Below are 21011 nucleotides of genomic sequence, written 5' to 3'. Positions count from 1 at the left end.
GAATATGAGGATGGCCTTCATCGTGGCAGCCGGACATGGGTGAGTGCTATATGTATTTAATGTATTGATTGGTGTTTATGTATTTAAAATGGGCACATTCACTATTATCCATTTGTGGAAAATAGTCATTGTGCCCATTACTATACTGTATGTGTTAAGGGGGGGGGTTATTTATTTATAAGTATGTGTGTTTTTTACATTAATTTGGGGGGGGGCACATAATTGGTACTGCAGGCCTGGAGGTAACACCCGAGGGCCCCCGCCGGCCTATAGTATCATTGATGTGCATATATGTGTATGTTAGGGGTTATAGGGGTTGTTGGGGTACTATATATATATATATATATATATATATATACAGTGGTTGACAAATCACCAAAAAATCTACTCGCCACACAAAAAAATCTACTCGCCACCTAGTACCAAACGTGTGCAGCTTGGGCCAATATTTACTCGCCCTGGGGTTAAATCCACTCGCCAGGGGCGAGCAAATGTATAGGTTTGTCGAACACTGTATATATATATATATATATATATATATATATATATATATATATATTTATAATTATTTATAATTATTTATTAATTTATTTAGATATATTTATTTATTTAGTGTGGGGCTGTTTTGTGTGATTTTTTTTTATTGTGGGTAGCGGGGGTGGGTGAAGGGGGTATTAGCCCCAACGGCGGTTGTTTAGGGCTTGCGGGTGGGTAGCGGGAGGACTTAACCCCTTCATGACCGTAGCGGTATTAACTGCTACGGTCGTGAAGGGGTTAAGTGCACCCGCAACTGCCCCGCAAGCCCTAAACAAACAACAAGGGCCAAGTACCCCCTTCACCCATCCCCGCTACCCACTATAAAGCTGGCACGGTGGGTTAACCCCTTCATTGCCTTAGCGGTTATCCGCTAAGATAATGAAGTGGGCTTTACATGCATTTTTCCTGCCTCGGATGCCTGCCGGGGGGGCTCCGGTGCTGGTATCAGCTCCGGAGACCCCCGACATCAATCACAGACAGGAAAAAGGCCTTATTTTTTCTAAGTGTCGCCCTTGCCAATGCGTCTCCCACTGACCCGCCAACTTTGAGTTGGCGGGACGATTTGCCGTAAAAATGGCTTTTCGGGACTGCCTATCAGCTCAGATCAGCACCGAAAACAGGATCTTGCCTACTAGAATACAGCCGAATTAAAAAAGTGCCGAAAGGTGCCGAAAAGTGGCTTGGCTGCCGATAATTTTTTATCGGGGACAAAAAATGCCGATTTGGCCAAATTATCGGCGCTTACTGAATACCAAAGGCATTTTTTGGCGATAAAAAACTTTTCGGCGCTTTGTGCATAGAGCCCCAAGTCTTTGGTTCTTATTTGGTGGTTTATTCTGAGGCTTATTTAGAGTGCTATTATTAGGTATTGTCTTAGTCTTTTGTGAGTTCTATATTATCTGCATCCCTTAGCACCACCAGTTTCCCTGAGTTATTGTATTATAGACTATCCTGGTTACTCCAATCAGGGTATTTCTATTTATTTATGGGTCTGGCTTATATATAGTGTGAGCAACTTCCCTTTTTGTGTGTGTGTGTCTGTCATATATATATATATATATATATATATATATATATATATATATATATATATATATATATATAAAATGGTTATTGAGGCAAAAAGTGACACTGTGTGCTCATTTGCATGTCATTTCCCAGAATCCCTTGCTGCAGTGGAAGTGCTGTATGCTGGGTGATAATGGGGAAAGGCGGGGTTGCAGACCTGCCTAAGACATGCAGATGAGCATACAGTTATATTTGCATATTTGCTTTCCTGTGGAGGGTTTTTGTCACTTTTTTTACTCACTATAACTTAACTCAGTATTATGGTTTAGCCTATCCCATAGCCTCTCTTGCAATCCCAGTAAAATCAACCCCACACTGATGAGACCCATCAAGGTTGAAACAGCTGTGTAGCTGAGACTGTGCCCCCTTGGCCTTGAGTCATCGTTCCGGAAGGGACTTAAGACTCATGCTGCTATTAGGGGGGTACGCCATCTCAGGCAGCGGGAGATGATCAAGAGCAAACAAGGAGAGAGAGAGATGGTGAAGGGCCGGCGCCTTGGCCTTGGGGGATCGTCCTGATGGACTAAACCCCCTCGCTGCTTTTGGGGTGCCGCACCAGATCCTTGACGGTCGGACAACGGAGCATGACAGCTTGAGTGCAGGGGGCGGTCAGGAGCGGACAAGCACGTGAGCAGGAGAGAAAGAGTGACGGGCCGACGCCTTTGCCTGGGGGGATCGCCATAATAGGCTTAACCCCCCTGCTGCTATTAGGGCGTCGCACCGAAGCTCAGGATGACAAGGACAAAGACGGCGGCGATGGAGAACCGAAAGCAGACCATCAGATTCCTGGTGGTTGAGGTGGAGAGAGCCCGGGTGAGACTCCAGTATATCGTGGAGGAGATCTTGATTGACCTGGTGGAGATGAAGATTGCACAAGTCTACTGTCTGCAGGACTTCCAGGAAGAGGGAATCTTTGATGTGACCTTCCGCAAGGAGGAGGACTGCTTGAGTGCATATGAGAGATGCAAGAAAAACGCGAGTGACCAGAGGATGAAGGGGATCAGTGTTATCCCAAGTTTTTTTTGGAGGAAAGAAGCATAATTGTGCACATGTATGATCCTTTTGTGAAGAAGGAGGAGATAGCCTTGTTTTTGAGACATTATTGTGCAACTGTAAGAGATGGTGAAGAACTTTTGAATTGCTATGGGATATTTAATGGCAAGCGGGAATTTCACGTACGTCTAAGACCGGACCCAGCATGTGCAGGGGGAGTGAGGCTCCCCCCTGCTGTTTTCAAGGTGGGTGGGAAAAAAGGCTTTTTGGAATATTGGGGCCAACCCAAGAGATGTAAGAACTGTCAACAATATGGACATTTGGAAGAGAGATGTGGGGAGGTGGGAATGGTGTGTCACAACTGTGGTAAAGAGGGTCACGTGGCTGCAAAATGCAGAGTACAAAAGAAATGTGACTTTTGCTATGAGTCTGGACATTTGGCGAGAAAGTGTTTAAAGAAGAGTGAGATTTGGTGCGCAAAAAGGACAAGTACGATGTCATCAATTGTGGGTAATCGTGCTAGACAAATGACGAGACAGAGTCCGGAAAAGACTAATGTACAGGTGCAGAATAGTGAGAAAGGTCAGCTCAGAGGTTATGTCAGTGAGGATGGAAAGGGAAAAGAAGGAGAGGCGGGAAAATTTTTGGAGTTTGTGAGTGAAATATTGTGTGAGTCTGAAGAGAAGGAAGTATATCAGCTTACAACAGAGGAGAGGTTATTTTGTGACTTTCTGTGTGATTATAAAGAGAATGAAGAATGTCAGCCTAGAGTAGAGGAGGAGGTAGAGGTTGAGAGGGGAAGTAAGAAGGGTCTTTCTGTGGAAAGGGAAAAGTTAGTGGAGGAAGACTGTGAGGACGATTGGATAATTAGACATGCAGCAGAGGTAGACGCAGCATCCTGTAAAGCAAAAGAAGAGGAGAGGAGGAGAGAAGAGTTTTGTTCAGGGGAAGAGGTGGAAAAAGTTTTGGAGTTTGTGGGGATTGTAAATGGGGAGGAAATAATGGAATGGGTGTATGTTAAAAAGCAGGAAAAGCAGAAAAAACAGAAAAAGAAAGCAAAAATAAAGAAAGGAGGTTTAGAAAAGGAATAGAGGTATAACATTATGTAAAGAAATGAAGAGGAAAAAGAGAAAGAAAATGTAATGAGAATAGTATATATAGGGAGAATATGAGAATCTAGGTGGTGTTAGTTGAAGGTGTGGACAAGTGGTTTTGTTGTTGTGTGTTTAGAAGGAAAAGCTGTGGAATGACAAGATAAATTCTGACCTTTTTTGTAAAGAAAGTAATGTATTTACAGTATGTGTTTTTGAAGAAATGTAATTATGTGATTTATTATCTTTTGGAAAAGTTCTCATTTTCTGTTTGTAAATATATGTGATGTGAATAAAACATTTAAAAAAAAAAAAAAAAAAAAAAAGTCGAAACAGCTGTCTGTGGGTGGTTTTCTGGCTATGCACCTTAACCCTGGCTGTGCTCAAAGCTGTGACCATGCAGCAAGCTTAAGCCTATAGGGAACCATGTTAAAAATGGTTATTGAGGCAAAAAGTGACACTGTGTGCTCATTTGCATGTCATTTCCCAGAATCCCTTGCTGCAGTGGAAGTGCTGTATGCTGGGTGATAATGGGGAAAGGCGGGGTTGCAGACCTGCCTAAGACATGCAGATGAGCATACAGTTATATTTGCACCGCCTTTCACCATTATCACCCAGCACTTCCACTGCAGCAAGGGATTCTGGGAAATGACATGCAAATGAGCACACAGTGTCACTTTTTGCCTCAATAACCATTTTTAACATGGTTCCCTATAGGCTTAAGCTTGCTGCATGGTCACAGCTTTGAGCACAGCCAGGGTTAAGGTGCATAGCCAGAAAACCACCCACAGACAGCTGTTTCGACCTTGATGGGTCTCATCAGTGTGGGGTTGATTTTACTGGGAATGCAAGAGAGGCTATGGGATAGGCTAAACCATAATACTGAGTTAAGTTATGGTGAGTAAAAAAAGTGACAAAAACCCTCCACAGGAAAGCAAATATGCAAATATAACTGTATGCTCATCTGCATGTCTTAGGCAGGTCTGCAACCATGTTAAAAATGTTTATTGAGGCAAAAAGTGACACTGTGTGCTCATTTGCATGTCATTTCCCAGAATCCCTTGCTGCAGTGGAAGTGCTGTATGCTGGGTGATAATGGGGAAAGGCGGGGTTGCAGACCTGCCTAAGACATGCAGATGAGCATACAGTTATATTTGCATATTTGCTTTCCTGTGGAGGGTTTTTGTCACTTTTTTTACTCACCATAACTTAACTCAGTATTATATATAGATATAGATATAGATATAGATGATATAGATATAGATGATATAGATATAGATGATATAGATATAGATATATTACACCAACAGTGAGGTTTATTTAGAGTGCTATTATTAGGGATTGTCTTAGTCTTAGTCTTTTGTAGCCCCTGACGAAGTCTTTAGAGATGAAACGCGTAGAGAGTGCTTTGCGGACGTGATATTGTCCAGTTTTAATACATACTTATTATCTCATTTACGGGACTTTATACATTGGGTAATTTATACCTATATCAGCCAGTTATTTGCTATCCCTGCGGGGGCTGCTACTACCTATCTGGTGAATCCTGTGACGTCATCGAGTTCTCGCGGGTTTTTGATCGGAGACTCACTGCAGTGATGAGGGGCTTGGAATTGGCGGCGCTCCTTACCTTCTCCGGTACACGGAGTATACTGTGGAAGCTGCTGCTGAATTTTCCCCATACCGTACGATCTCATCGGAGAACCTGGTTTCTTCATTCTGGCTGGCGATTGAGTATTACTCATTACTGCTTATATTCCCGTTATGTTTGTGAGTGTGTTTTTTTAGATTATCTACTGCACATAAATTTTGTTAAACTTTACTATGCTATGAGTGCGCCTGTTTTTTGTTTATTTTTTTAGATATCCTCAAGGAAGTGGTGTTCCCTTACATTCAGGCTGCAAAGACTCTATTGGATTGCGTGTGGAGTTACATTTGGATTTGTATTGCACTATTCTGGACATTATCTTTTCAATTTGTTTATTATTTTATTATACACATTTTATATATACTTTTTTATTATATTGTTTTTTATTGTATATTTTTGTGTATCAGTCCCATACAACATAGATTTTCATCATTGTTTGCATTTTTATACGTTTGGTGGGTTTGGGTGGCGCCATATCTTTTTTCCTTTTGTATTTGTGTATATGTAACCATGCTGTAAAATGGATTACAGTCATCTCTCCTGCTGACAGTAAGGCCTGGTAAGTTATGGGCATGCCAGCAGTAATTATGGAGGTTTGCCCTCACACCCTGGTGAGGTGCCCTATGTATGGATGGGAGTGGTCACATGTTCTGAATCCATGATTATTGATGTCAGAGTTGTGCCAGCCCCCAGAGGATACATAAGGCACAGCACTGCTCAAAAGTTAGTTAATTCAGAGTGAGTTCAGAGGTTATGAGAGAAATTCAGTTGGTAGTTGGAGTAAGGAGCTAGTCTGAGTACAGACTTGGGAGAATGCAGCTCATAAGACTGTGACCAGGGACCTGGCACAGGGAATATCTCTCTAAGGGGAGATAGGGAATCCACCAATTTGGGAAAGGACACCTTTCAAAGGGAAGTGCGGTAATCATGAGCGGCTGAGTACAACCGCTGTGAGGGGCAGTTGGCCCACCGCAAAGCAATAAAGATGATCTTGTTAAATCATACCCTGGTGTGTAAGTGTGGAGTGATTACACAGAGAAGTGCACCACAGAGGAGTTCCTCACCAGGACCATCCACAAGCGGACGCTGGGATCCTGATGAGGTGGAGGCGCTGCACTGGATCTAGGTAGGACTCAAGCACACAACCTCAGCTGCCTGTCTGGGTTGGCATTCCCCACACAACATCATGCGGGAGACTCAGGAGTCCTGTTGCCAACAGGTGCACCACCAGACACTACACTGTAATGGGGACTGGTTAGACCACAGGGGCCAAGGTGAGAATGGGTGGGTCAGGCTAGGCCATAAAATCCGTTACATATATATATATATATATATATATATATATATATATATATATATATATATATATATATATATGTATATATATATAAAACATAACAAACAGAAAACATGGCGCCAACCTAAACCACTAAATGAATAAAAATGATGAAAAAAACCCTATACTATACAAGGTGGAGAAAAATAGTATAAACAATACACAAACATATAAATATAAAAATAACAGATGAAAAGTCCAGGAAAAATATATAATATAAAAAATATACAAATCCTAAAAAATGCTCCAATTGCTATCCAAAAGAGTCTCTGCAGCCCGATTGAAGGGAACGCCACTACCTTGAAGATTATTGGATGGCGCTTCACTTTACAGATGGACAATGACCCAAAACATACCGTGAAAGCAACCCAGGAGTTTTTTTAAGGCAAATAAGTGGAATATTCTGCAATGGCCGAGTCAATCACCTGATCTCAACTAGATCGAGCATGCATTTCACTTGCTGAAGACAAAACTTAATGCAGAAAGACCCACGAACAAACAACAACTGAAGACAGCTGCAGTAAAGGCCTGGCAAAACATCACAAAGGACGAAACACAGCGTTTGGTGATGTCCATGCGTTCCAGACTTCAAGCAGTCATTGCCTGCAAAGGATTCTCGACAAAGTATTAAAAATGAACTTTTTATTTATGATTGTGTTAATTTGTCTAATTACATTTGAGCCCCTGAAATAAGCTGATCCCCAGCTGCGCGGCAACTCACTCGCTTTCGACTCTCCTGCGGTTTCCCCACCTCGCTATCGGGTCCCTTCCTTTCTCTCAGCTTGTGTGTAGGAGCACAAGCATAACATTATGCTCGGACGAACAAACGGACCCCCAGAGGTGGCCCTGCCTTCTCTCCTGTTCCTGTACCCCTTTAACGTTGGGAGATCCCAAATTCCCCCCTAGTCTAGTAGGGATCGCTCGGAGTTCGATCCTGAAGAGGGGGATACTGTAAGGAATCGGGGAACACGCCCCCTGCGGCGTGCTCCCTCCTTACCTGCCGCATCTCAGTTCCCGCTCTCCTTATAGAGCATGCACGCACCCGCGGTTCCCCACTCGTACCACGGAGCCCGGCCACCCCTGGTCGCATTGTGCATTTTCCCACGCGTGGCGCGTAAACGTGATGGCGTGCGCCGCCCTCCAGCTGCAAGTAAAGTTTCACGCCCCCTTGAGGCATATTCTCTACCTGTGTGCCTAGATTCCCTGATGTCTCTCTGTATGGCGTGCACCGCCCTCTAGCTGTGAGTCAAGATTCTCTGATGTCTCTCTGTATGGCATGCGCCGCCCTCTAGCTGTGAGTCAAGATTCCCTGTTGATTCTCTGTGTGGCGGGCGCTGCCCTCTAGCTGTGAGTCTATCTTCCTATGCATCTCTGACCCTTAGTCTGCTGGATCGCTCGGAGTTGGATCCTGAAGAGGGGGGTACTGTTATGATGCGCGGAACACGCCCCCTGCCCCACGCCTTCCTTACCTGTTTAATTTCTGATCGCCACCCTCTAGCTGCGAGTCATGATCCTGTGTCTTTAAGTATTCTGAAGCAAGCGTCGCCATCTTGCTTTCTGACAATTCCAGCCCTCTTCCTCCTAACAGGAAGTAAGCCTCACTCTGACTCTCATTGCTATCAAGTAATTTGCTACCTGTGCTGGTTCATGCAAGTTCTACCTTCGCATGCTGTTCCTGCCTGGACTTCCTTGGGACCTTTACTCATCTCCTTTGGATTCCGGAAGACTGGGACAGTCACTCATTTACTAGTGAGGTTAGTTTACCATGAGGGTTGTGTAGGACCTTGATGTGGTAGCAGGCTTACAATACTTTGGCCAAAGCATTCAACTATAGAACCCTTACTTTGAACGTAGTATTTGGTGCACTCTTCTGTTACTGGCACTATGCCTTTAAGGAGGCTGGATGTCCTCCAGGAAGCATTTCTATTGTGACCTTGTGCTCTGGACTCTACCTCCCCCTGCTCCACAGCCATAGATACCCTGTTGCACAGCCACAGATACCCTGTTCCACAGCCACAGATAACCTGTTTCTCAGCCACAGATACCCTGATTCTCTCTAGTTCTCATTAGTAGTTCCTGAGTATCCTGAGACCTGCTGCTACTGTCCATGCAGAGGAATGTGTTCCCATGTCTCCTGAGGCCTGCTGTTACTCTCCACGCAGAGGTCAGTACTGCTACTTTCCATGCTAAGGCCTGTGTTCCTGAGTTCCTAAGGTCTGCTGCTACTCTCCACGCAGAGGCCTGTTGTAAACTCCTGTGCTGAAGCGTTGGCTTTTCACCGCGTTGGTGACTGAGAGGAGTTGAAGGTTATCTGATATCACGCGTGAGTCAACGGGGGAGATAACACAGCTCAGCAAAGCCTCAAACTCTCACAGGTCTACACTAGTTACTGTGGTTACCAAGAAGGGCTAATCAGATTAAAATATTAAATTCGAGAAGGGATTATCACACATGCGCATGCGTTACTGTAAACAAAGCCTCAAATATTTTAAAGAATGGCTTTGGGGTTTGGGGAGCGGATGCATGAGTCATTCTCATGGTTTGTGAGAGGTGTTGATAAGAAGTTAAAATCCTTGAGCCTTGTGTGTGTGCGGGGGGGGGGAGGGAGGGAAGCTGTATGATGGATTACCTGTAGTTCAAATAAATATTTTAAACATGTCATCATAATGTTTTGATCCCCACACCCCCAAATAAAAATCACAGTATGCCACCCACGTCCTAAAGCATGTGCATGACTAGTGTAGAATTAAAAAGCTACAGTACTGATTGATGATCAGAATATCAAGAATTGTTATGTAGGCACAGCACATGACGAGAAACGGAAAAAAAAGAACCAAAAAAAACCTTTTTTTCAAACTTGAACTTCTAATTGAATGGGAAGTTATACACGCAAGCGCAGGAATGTGATGACAGGTTCGGGAAGATTAAAGCCAGAAAGCCATCTATTCCAAGGAATGGTGTGGGAGAGGTGTACTGTAGATAAGAATTTGAAATACTTTAGCCTTGTGTGTGTGCGGGGACAAGGGGGAGAGCGCTGTATGATGGATTATCAGTTCAAATAAATATTTTCAAAACGACATCATAATGTTTAATGCGCCGAAATGTGATACTGTAACACGCCTATGCATTTCAACAATGTTTAAATGAGACATACTGTACAGTACACGCATACACATAAAATAAACAGTATGAAAAGAAGTAAAAGTAAATAATACATACTGTATACTGAAGAAATTGATAATTTTATATTCGAATAAGACGCAGCGTTATATTTTTATAATACGGTATATATCTTTAAATTTACAATTACTGCACGCGCACACACAGACTTGCAGAAAATGTACGGCTGTACTGTAGGTTGAATTGCTATTGGACTTTTAAGACAACAGCTCGCGAACGCCCACCTGAGTTTTTAGACGGTATTGCAGTATTGCAGACAGCGCTAAAAATCCGACCATTAACATATCAAAAACCGCTCCGGATAAAAAGAAAACAGACCGCGTCAGGCCGTGGGTATCAGAGCCGCTCGGCTACGGCTGCCTTAGGATGAAGGCGGTCGCATCTGTAATTCAGCCTTTCAGATTTCCACTAAAATCTTCTAGTTAAATCCTAATTATAAAGAAGTTGGTACTTACTGTACATCTGTTTTTAGGTAAATGTGTATCTATGAAGACATGTTATTTATCAGGGTTTGACTAACACAGTTGACAATAACCCTCTTTTGTGTATCTCCTTTTTGCAACTCTGTCAGCTTCTTACATTGATTATTCACCCACCGGTGTAGTTTGGGGTTTGTGGCAATGATAACAATAGGACTCAGGGCAGAGAAAGAGGCAGCAAGAAATATCCGAGTTTCATTCATTATAAGACTCACATAGGACAGCGACAAGGAATAGATCCACATGGAGTTATCTATGCCAAACAAAACTACATACAGTGATACCAGCAAGATGACTGCTCTGGCGGCCTTGTATTCAACTGTCTTACTTTGACCCCTGTCGGAGCTGCGAATGCCTTTCATGGATTTCCCATGCCGGTGCAACACAGACACCATGTAGCTGCTGGATAGGGTCATCAACCCCACAACAAAGACCTCTCTTATTATGGATGCCATTCCATATATTAAGTAAGAGACATAGGTCAAAAAGTCAACATCACAGTACACCAAGTGTAGTGTGTATGGTGAGGTTGTAGAATTTGTTCTTTTCCGTGCAAACAAAATACTGGAAGAGTATAATGACATATTCATGCCCAAGAGCAATATAACAATTAAAAATACATTCTGAGTTATCATTGTCTTGAAGTAAATCCAATATCTAGTTGATGGAGCGATGAGCATGCATTGGTGACAGCTAAGCAAAGTGGTGAGACAGATAGACATGGCTCTACTCACTCTGTAGGTGAGAAGGACAAGTTTACACTCTATGTCTTCCAGTAAATTCTCCACTCCTAAAGCATCTAGAGTTTGGGGCATGATACGGGAGAGAACCACAAGAAGATTTGCTAGTGCTAGGATCATCAGGATGATGTTGGCTGGAATTATTTTTTTTTCTATAAACTTGATATAGGTAAATTTCAGTAGAATAAAGACATTTCCAGGAATTCCTAACACTAGCAGGAGGATGAAGCCAAGGGCTTTGAAAAGAAGACTGATCTCCATGACACTGGTGTAATGTTAGTGTCCGAAATCTGAAAGGAGAAACAATAAACTGCAGGTAATATACATGTACAACACATTATGCAAACACAAGGATTGTGTCCCTTATGCACAGCACAGTAAGGGATTATTCTGCTTTTAAATTCTTCCAGTCCAACTATTTAGCTTCCAGTCTTTTCCATGTTTCATACATGTGTCTACAGCTTCTCTCAGCTTCCATAGATATTAGACTCTGAAACACTGCAGAGATCATGTGGGCCATTTATTAAAGTCCCATGGCTTAATGGGTAAAAATGTCTAGCTCTTTGGGGCAGGGACTCCCTTTCCTATTGTTACATTCATGTCTGCAGTGCTTTTTTGCACTGTGTTATATTATTATGTCACGTTATTACTGCTGTGAAGTACTAGTATGTACATGGATGGCGCTATATAACCAAAGATATACATACATACATACATACATACATACATACATACATACATACATGAAAAAGATTGGTGCTGTTTTATGTCATTAATCAATCTGCCCTTTTATATTATGGCCCTGTAAATTCTAACAAATATGTACAATCAATCCCACCACACACCATAAAATGTATTTGATATTGTGTTGTTGGATTCTGTATGTTGTAACCTACAAAGAAAGATTATTAACCACAAATGATGTAATAGTTTGGTGTTAAGTAACCATTGGTTCTAAGAAGCCAAAGCATTAGTTTTGGAAGTGTTCCGTTTTTAAAGGCTGCAAATGCAATTATGCAATTACCTAAGTGTTGTGTGTATTTAGTTCATTATATACAATGCACACTTTATTATTATTATATTTTTATTCAGCACTTATCATGAGTGCTTCGATGTGTAATGTTGAAAGTCAAATTACATTCCAGGTGAATTATAAAAATACAAGTATTAAAGAAAGAGACATTGACATAAATACATGGAGAAACTATTCTGTGATCCGAAGAGCTTTATATCTTAATGATATGTAAAAAGATGTAATTGGCTACAATATCATTGTATATCTGTTAGTGGAAACAGTTCAGATATCCAGCTATCACAATCAATGGTGGTTGTGTTAGCATGATATCATTAGTCAACAGCTTTTAAACAGTGGGAATGATGGATTCCCCTTTCTGTTTGCCATTGCCATGTCACAGTAAAAGTCACTCTACAACCTACTCTATCCCTCTGTTCTCTTTCTGATCACATAGCCTGAGGACAGGAAGGCTGGAGCATAAATACGCTTTCCTTCCACTATGTCCACCTTGTTCTATAGTCCCCATCACCTTATTCCTGATATTGCATTATACAGTATCATCCTCTTATTTCTGTGTGATTCCCGGACTGCCTTTCCCTAACTCTATGATCAAACAATTAATGTTTTAAGTTTGAAATTTAAATCCAGTTTTCCTAAAGTGTTTGTTGGCGAATAAAAAATTCTGACACCTCCTGCCCTCTCATACAGAACCGTCACACATATGTTACTGGGTCCCACTTCTATCATTGGTAACTAATGTTATAAAGCGGTCTGTAAGCATTCAAGGTCATTGTATTTTATTCTTACCTTTAAAGTCTGGTTTGCGTTTTGCAATTGGATTATTAAATAACTGTAGTTGTGAAATGTCCCTGTATTTATACTTCCTTTTCCCCCTAAAGTCATGCCCCAGGAGATTAATTAGACAAGCAATTAATATGATCAACATTGTAACAGAAAGATTCTCTTACCACTTGCTAGAATAATATTCTGTCTTTTTAACACTCTTTAGCTTCACTACTTTCCATTCAGTGCATATTGTCCAAATAATTAAAACATTTTTTATCATTAAATCATAGATACATTTGAACAAATTGCATAATTGTAGCTTTAATTGAATTAGACTTGAATCAGATTTATGGGTCTACAGTAAGCCCTCTTTCTATCTATTGTGCTAATGTCTGAAAGTTTGATCATTATTGTTAAAATGAGCTACAAATGACCGATTCTGGGCCTTATGCAGAGAGCATCGTTATTTCGAAATTCGCCATTTTTTGTTCAATTTCGCGCAGAAACCGGTAGAAAATGGCGAGTTACGAAAAACGCGCCATTTTGGTTATTCTATTGCTAAAACTCGCCTCGCGGCTGGCGAGAACCTCAATCTCGCCATTTTTAAAACTCTCCGAATGCAGAGAGGTGCGAACGGCATGTAGCGGCTGTTCGCGCCAAAAAAAGGCGCGATTCTCGCATTTTTGCCGCGCCAGGAAAAGATGGCAATTTGGCGCTCGCCGCCTATAGTAAAGGGGAAAAAAAAGGCGCAAATTTGTTTTTACACGTTTCTGAAGCGCGCATCTCGCCAATTTAAACTCGCCACACGCATCCATGTTAAACATAGCAGAATTCGCACTTTTCTGCATATGGAGAATAAAACTCTCCAAAAAAGCTACTTTTTATGAAATTCGCCATTTTTCAAATTCTATGCTCTCTGCATGAGGCCCTCTGTAACAATTATTACAATTGTGTCACTTTAACAACTATTGTAGTCAAAATTAATAATTTTACCATGCTGTACAAATATATTAATCAGTGGGTGAACTTGCATGAACAAAGCAACATGTGACTGTAATTTGTAAGTAAGGAATTACAAATACAAGAATTCTGCACTCCTCCCAATTAGATTTGTAATTTATCTGTCAAATTCAAAATTTTGACCTTAAGTCTTATAACAAAGATTCATTTAGTTAGGTATTTTGATCAACAATTAATTAAGCCTGCTAGGCCCATCAAGTTAGAGATGTAGTCAGCAGGGCCACCAATAGGGGGGGGACAGCCAGGACAAGTGTCACGGGCCCAGTGGTTGCAGGGGGTCTAGCGGCTGGACATAGCATTTGGGCCCGACATCTCGTAGCCAACGGGCCCCAGCTCTCTCCTGCTGCAGGCCTCTCCTTCACTCTGTTCAACGCTTCCGATGTCAGCGCTTCACTGGGTTTTCCTCATACCAGTGCGCACCGGAAGCTCAGCCCAGGTTACTTCCATTGCGTGCTGACATCAGAGAGGACCGGCGTGCGCCAGAAGCTAGGTCTGGGATAGAGTGAGGGAGAGGCCTGCAGCTGGAGAGAGCTGGGGCACGGTTGCCAAAAGAGGTCGGGCCCAAGTGCTTTGTCTCACCACCGGGGCCCCCCTGCAGCCAAACTGATATTAAAAGAATTATAAGGAAGCATTGGGGAATTCACCTTAGGGATGAGAAGTTAAAAACAATTCTCCCTACTCATCCACAAATAATTTTTAGGAAAGCGAGAAATTTAAAGCAATCTTTGGCACCGAGCTGCCTGAAAAAAAGTTGCCATTGGCACCACCTGGCTAACAGAATCTACTTGGCAGAGTGGATGTACAGATATAGCCTGTCTGTTTGTTCGGTTTTCCTTAACTAAAGTCCTAATATCAATCGCTTTGTATTGGAGATGTAACCAATATACATCCCGTTTAGTTGAAGGCATCTGGAGTCAGCATTTCGTGTTGCTATTCACTCCTGATTTAAACAGGTTATGCAGACAGATTTCTGATCTGTTTGTTTGAAGTTCATTGTTTACCCGCAAGGTGGCACACTGAATGTCTTAAAATGAGTTAGTTACTGTCTGTACGTGGAGTTCTGTAAGTCTCAAGCAGGTGCAAGACTGACCCCGCATTATACTGTAATTCGTTACAATTGCTGTATTGTGTAATGGCCTTCACCTTTCAAAACATTATCCAAAGTTGGTTGTTTTATATATTTTGTTGCAAAATGTAACATTTCAAGGTCTACATCTTTTAGTTAGAGTTTATGGCCACTCCATGCACTCACTCCTGAGTTTTTTCGTGAACTGAGAAAGACTGCAATGTCAATTCCGTAGGGAACGCAGATTGTAGTTTTGTTTATCTAATTTATTCCGCGATTAATGATGCCACAGATAAGAAAGCAACTGTATCAGAAATATATGAGTATCTCATCCTTTGAAAAAGCGCCCTTGCCGGCGCGAAACGATCATCAGGGTTCCGGTGGCGTCCTGACTATGACGTCAGCCGAAGGAGATGAATGCCGAGATAACCACAGACGCCGAGAACGGGTTGTATGAATCTCTTCTTTGAAAATTGGGTTCTCCTTGATTTACTTGTATAAATCTAGATATGGATGCTGCATCTTGTGCTGACTAAATTGTAAATGCAGCCACCGGACTCCTTAAAGTAATTAGTGAGGGCTGCAGTACGGCTGCAATAGCAGTACCTGATAATTTAGCTGTTATAGTGTGAACATACATACCATGCTATTCGAAATTGCAAATTGCTCCCTTGTTTGATGGTTTTTTATGAAAACACCCAGTTGATTTTGATTGTAATCAGCCTGTTTCCCTTTGGCATCTAATTAAGACATTTACGTACAGTATATTATATATGTTTATGGATTATTTCAGAAAGGATGAAGTAAATAATTGAATTATTATTCTATGTGATACCATACTAAGGGCATTGTACACCACTCAACTTACTTCATCCATAAAACCACTTTAGGATCTGTGGTTTAAAAGAAAAATGGGATAATTGCGCCAACCATACTACTGTATAGTCCAAGACTTCAGTCCTTCACAGAGTGTAATCCTGCTGCCCGAGTCTCTTAGAGGTGATTCACCAACCTCTATATATTGTCACAAAAAAAAAGGGGGGGGGGATCCTCCAGCGCGTCGTTCCACTTGTGGGTCCAGTAAACAGCAGGGAGGATCTCCAGGATCTCCAGGATCTCCACGAACCGGGTCTCGGTTCGTGCACGAGTTCCTGGAGATCCTCCCTGCTGTTTACTGGACCCTGCACACCATCTTAACATCTTTCCAGCTGGAACGGAGGCCACGAGAGACCATCCATTCTTTGAAAGGACGCTCTGTGGAGTCTGGAGACATCTCCTCTTTATGCCAATAGTTATTGGCCGCTTGTGAGTTTTTAATCTCTATTTTATTTATTGTTAATAAACAGTGTTACACTATATTTCCCTTCTCTTCCCTATTTTGAGGAATCATCAAGAGGTCCCCCCCTCTTCCCCCCCCACCTGTACCTGAAGATCAGCTATTTGATGTAAGTGTGTTCCCCTTTTTAAAGCTATAAGGTACTCTTATGTATTGAATTACCCCTGATTGTGGTCCCCCATTTCTTTTTTACGTTGCATGTGTCCTGGAATCACGAGTGGAACGACGCGCCGGAGGATCCCCCCCCCCTTTTTTTTTAGGATCTGTGGTGTCTGTGAATTCAAAGGACTTATTTCTGTGGTATACATTCTGTATAGATCAACCGGCATTCTATCACACTGAGAGATATTTTAAATTACTTTATAGCATTTAATATACACTTAGATGAGTTATTTACTTAATAAAACTTTTTTATTTTTTGGTTTTACCCTTCTTAGAATAATTATCCTGCATACTCAGTATTTGTTTAATTGTACTATACTTATTACCCATTATAATTGGCAGAGTGCAATAATCTGGGGTTCTTTTTTTGATAATTTCTGATCATTTGGTACTACTGCTAAGGATTACCAGGAAGTAATACCAGCGGAGGCTCTACACGTGGACCCACAGATGCAAGGATCCAAGAAGCCACAGAGGAAAAAGACAACAAAGGGCCCCCACAACAAGGCTTAAAGGGTTGGAAGGCTCACAAAGTACGAAGGAATTCATGAGTTTTATTCCAAGTGTTTGTTTTTAAATGTTGGTTCATTACATTTTGGAATATAGAATTTCTGTGCTATATTTTCATTTTTCTTTTCCACATATTATTGCTGAGAATTGTTCCTTCGGGTAGAGGTGCAATTTTTTCATCTTCAACTCTATTGATATGAGTGTTCTCTATTAACTATCATTCACGGTGTAATCTAAGAGTACTATGGTGTAATAAGATACAGTTATTTTGGACATTATTGTACTGTATGTGTTGGGGGGGGGGGATTAATGTATTTAATGTATAGGTCAGGTTTATTTTTTTTAAATACAGGGTCGGTTCATTTTGGTCTGCGGGAGACCTCTGGAGACCACCTGAGGTCTCCTCAGGCTTTCCATGGGTAGCAGGCTGCTGGGTCCACGGGGGACACCTGCGAGAAAAACCGGTGGCCCCACATCTGTGGGGGCACCGCAGACACGTAGGGACCACCCGTGGGTCTCCAGACCCCCTTGGGAACCATCCTAGGCCCCTCAGACACCTGTGGGTCTGACCCGTTGCCCCCCAAACAGCCGCAGGCCTACCCGTGGGGACCCCATTGTGGCCCACGGTGACCCGCAGAGACCACCTGGTGGACCATGGCTCCTGGCGGTGACCACCCGCAGGCCTCCAGACCCTGTTTGAAACATGGTGCTGGGCTACTGTAGGTCTGTGAGGTGACCCGTCGGGCTCACCGGGGACTCCCGTGGGCCTGTGGTATTAACCCTGTATGTAAAATAATAAATCATGTATTTATGGGGGGCACAGGGGGTGGGTTATGTATATAATAAATATAATGATGTTTATTGTTGGGCTGTGTATTGTTTATCTTGTGGGTACTGGGGGTAGAGGAACGGGGTATTGGCCCCAAGGGTATGTGGGTAGGCCTCCCGCCTGGGTTAGTGGTTAGTGGGTGAGGGTGGTTAGGCCTCACGGGATGGGTAGTGGGGGAGGGTATTTACTGTAGGCCTCCCGCATGGGTTAGTGGATGAGTGTGGGTTAACCCCTTAATGACTGTAGCGGTTAATGACCGCTAAGGTGATTAAGGGGTTAGGGGCTATTTTTATTCTTGTGTACAGTATCTTTTACAGCACCGGAGGGACATGGACAGGATGAAGATGAGGATGAAGACGGCCTTCATCATGGGTGCCTGCAAAAGGTAAGTGTAATATGTATTTACTGTATTTATTGTAATTTATATATATTTAAAATGGGCAAATGCATTATTATCCATATGTGAATAATAGTTTTTTTTGCCCATTACAGTACTGTATGTGTTAGGGGGCAGGAGGGATGTGTGTTGTATATTGCTATGTTTATTGGGGGCAATTGTCCCCAATAAACATGCTATTGTGCCTTAACCCCTTCATTGCCTTAGCTGATAGCCGCTATGGTAATGAAGCTGCTTTAATATATTTTTAATAATAGTGTGCAGGAGCAGGGGGTCCCCTGAGCTGAACCACATTGATTTCTGCCTCAGGGACCCCCTGCTTCCCGAGTTACAGGCCCCGGATTGGGGCATCGGTGCCAGTGTCGCCACCATCTTTATAGAGCCCACGTCGTGTCTTGGACGCTATAAAGATAGCTGCGACATTGGCCTCCGATGCCCCATACCGGGGCCTGTAACTCGGGAAGCAGGGGGTCTCTGAGACAGAAATCAATGCAGTTCAGCTCAGGGGACCCCCTGCTCCCGCACACTATTATTAAAATGTACATGAAAGTAGCTTCATTACCATAGCGGATAGCCGCTAAGGTAAGGAATTATTGTTTATTGATATGTGTGTTTTGAAAGTAGTTTAGATGTGTAGGGGGTCTCCAGAGCTGAACCGCATTGGTTTCAGCCTCGGGGACCCCCTACTTCAGGAGATACAGGTCCGGTTTGGGGTGCCGGTATCCCCTGCAGAATGTAAATATTCCGGTTACGTTACGCGGGAGCTTTAAAGTGCAGGGGATACCGGCACCCTATAACGGGGCCTGTATCTCCTGAAGTAGGTGGTCCTTGGACCTGAAACCAATGCGGTTCAGCTCAGGAGACCCCCTGCACATGTACACTATTGTTAAAATGTATTTATTTAGTGTACGATCACCTGTAACAGCCTTGCATGTAGATACAGAATCTCCATGCAAATGTTACAAGCGGCTTTTTTTCTATCACCTAGCGTACGGGAAGTTTAAGAACGCTAGCAGGGGGAAAAAAGCAACCCGTACGCTGTGGCTATTTTGAGCACGTACGTTAAAAAATGGGCTCAAGGCCTTAGTGAATTGCGTCCCCAGCCTCACTTTTTAACGGAGGTGCTTCTTTGGAACATCAGAACGCAAACCCATTGAGCTTAGTGCATAGCCCCTTTGGTCTTCGTTAGGAGAATTTAGGCTTACTATGGTTAGTTCTACTGTGCCGTTTACCAGAGATAATTATCATTCTACCTACTTTATCCCTTTTTATTTTTTAAATTGCAAAGGGGACATTCATTTTAATCAAGATAGCTACTCCTGCCTTTATGTTTTTCGCAGGCGAGTGATACATGTGGTGGAAATTTTTGTCTCTTAGCCTAGTTACGTCTTACCTATTTAGATGTGTTTCCTGTAATATGAATATATCGCCTTGTCTAGATTTGAAAATCTCTGAATATCAGCCTCCTTTTCACAGGTGAATTTAGACCAATGACACTCTGGGAAACTACTTTTAGACAACTAGCCATTCATTTGTTTAGAGTATGCCATAGGGTATTCCATAGGAATTTTTGTCTTTTTTTAGTCTGCTCTGTAGTAGGGGGCGTCAGTAGTGGATGTCAGAAGGGGCAGTTGAAAAAGAAAAAAATAAGAAGAAAAACAAACAATGGGGGGTCATTAACTTGGTGTGGTTGAGGCCCTCAAGTAACATGGGCCTTTGACTCTGCCTGTTGGATATTTGGGTCATGCAGAGTCTAAGAAAAATGTGTTTAGGGTGCACTGTGGTACATGCTGTCTGATCGTCGAGTATCCATACTTATCGTGTCTACTCCGTATGACAGGCCGTATGACAGGTACAATGTGCATCGTGTGTCACAAGCTCCCGAGAGGGTATCCAAGCTTTGTATCTCTCATGGAAAAACAATGATTATAATGTAACAATTTATACAATGCAGAAACAGAATTATCAACACTGCTGCTGACCTAAACTCCCTGGGGCCCAGCCCCTGAGTGGATGGCACTCAAGGTTTTCATTGCCTTTCTACTCTTTAAAAACTATCTTAAGATTGAAATAGCTTGCGTTTGTCACAGGAGACCAGGCATTTACACCTTTTTACCAGGATCATACATTGAGAAAAACAGGTAAAGTGAAATAAATTGTAAATTTATTCGCAGGAAAAGGCATACACATAATAATACACAAACTACATAAGAAGAGACTTACTTGGGACCTGGGAAAAAAACAAAAATTTGCTAACTAAAATAGAACGTAAAACAAGAGTTTTTAGTTGACCGAGACTAAGCCAAAATGTCCTGGAACTCAAATCAGCATGAAGTTCCAGGTGACAACACTCCTTTCACTCCGGAGGACTTGAAATTGCTTCACCGGGACATAGCACCAGACGTCCTGGAACTAAAATCGGCTTGCAATCCCAGCCATGACCGCTATGCACAGCTGCATTGAATCTCAACCACCCAGTGTACATCTGCTTTGCCAAAAAGGCGGACAGCCTGATGGTGCTCCCCAAGAGCTGTTACCCTTTGCACAGGACCAGCGTGCTAAGGGTTAACATTTGCTTGTAGTTTGTGGAATGTCAACCCCACCCACTGGAATGTTAATGAGCCAAGAGGACACAAAGAACTTTGTATTTACAGCTGCATTGAATCTCAACCACCCAGTGCACATCTGCGTTTCCCCAAAGGCGGATAACCTTTGGCTCAGCGGAAGGGCTGCCAAAGGGTGTGAGCCGTTTGCTGATGTTTGGTGATGTTAATGTGATGTTGAAGCTGCTCTATAACAATCTGAAACTCAAAAACCT

General features: G+C 42.5%; 1 protein-coding gene across 1 annotated transcript; it reads right to left on the bottom strand.

Annotated features, from left to right (window-relative positions):
* Positions 1–10337: 10337 nt before the first annotated feature.
* LOC142503268 (olfactory receptor class A-like protein 1) lies at positions 10338–11333 on the bottom strand. The gene has a single exon (XM_075615430.1). It carries the CDS (start codon positions 11331–11333, stop codon positions 10338–10340), a length of 996 nt encoding a protein of 331 aa, XP_075471545.1.
* Between the last annotated feature and the right edge of the window lie 9678 nt (positions 11334–21011).

This window comes from Ascaphus truei, chromosome 9, assembly GCF_040206685.1.
Source record: "Ascaphus truei isolate aAscTru1 chromosome 9, aAscTru1.hap1, whole genome shotgun sequence".
NCBI lineage: Eukaryota > Metazoa > Chordata > Amphibia > Anura > Ascaphidae > Ascaphus > Ascaphus truei.
The sequence above is the reverse complement of the archived record's forward strand: the minus strand, read 5'-3'. Positions and strand labels throughout refer to the sequence as shown.

What these genes read in the sequence shown, in the direction of transcription:
- LOC142503268 (XM_075615430.1), bottom strand. Translation starts at nt 11,333, where the DNA reads ATGGAGATCAGTCTTCTTTTCAAAGCCCTTGGCTTCATCCTCCTGCTA.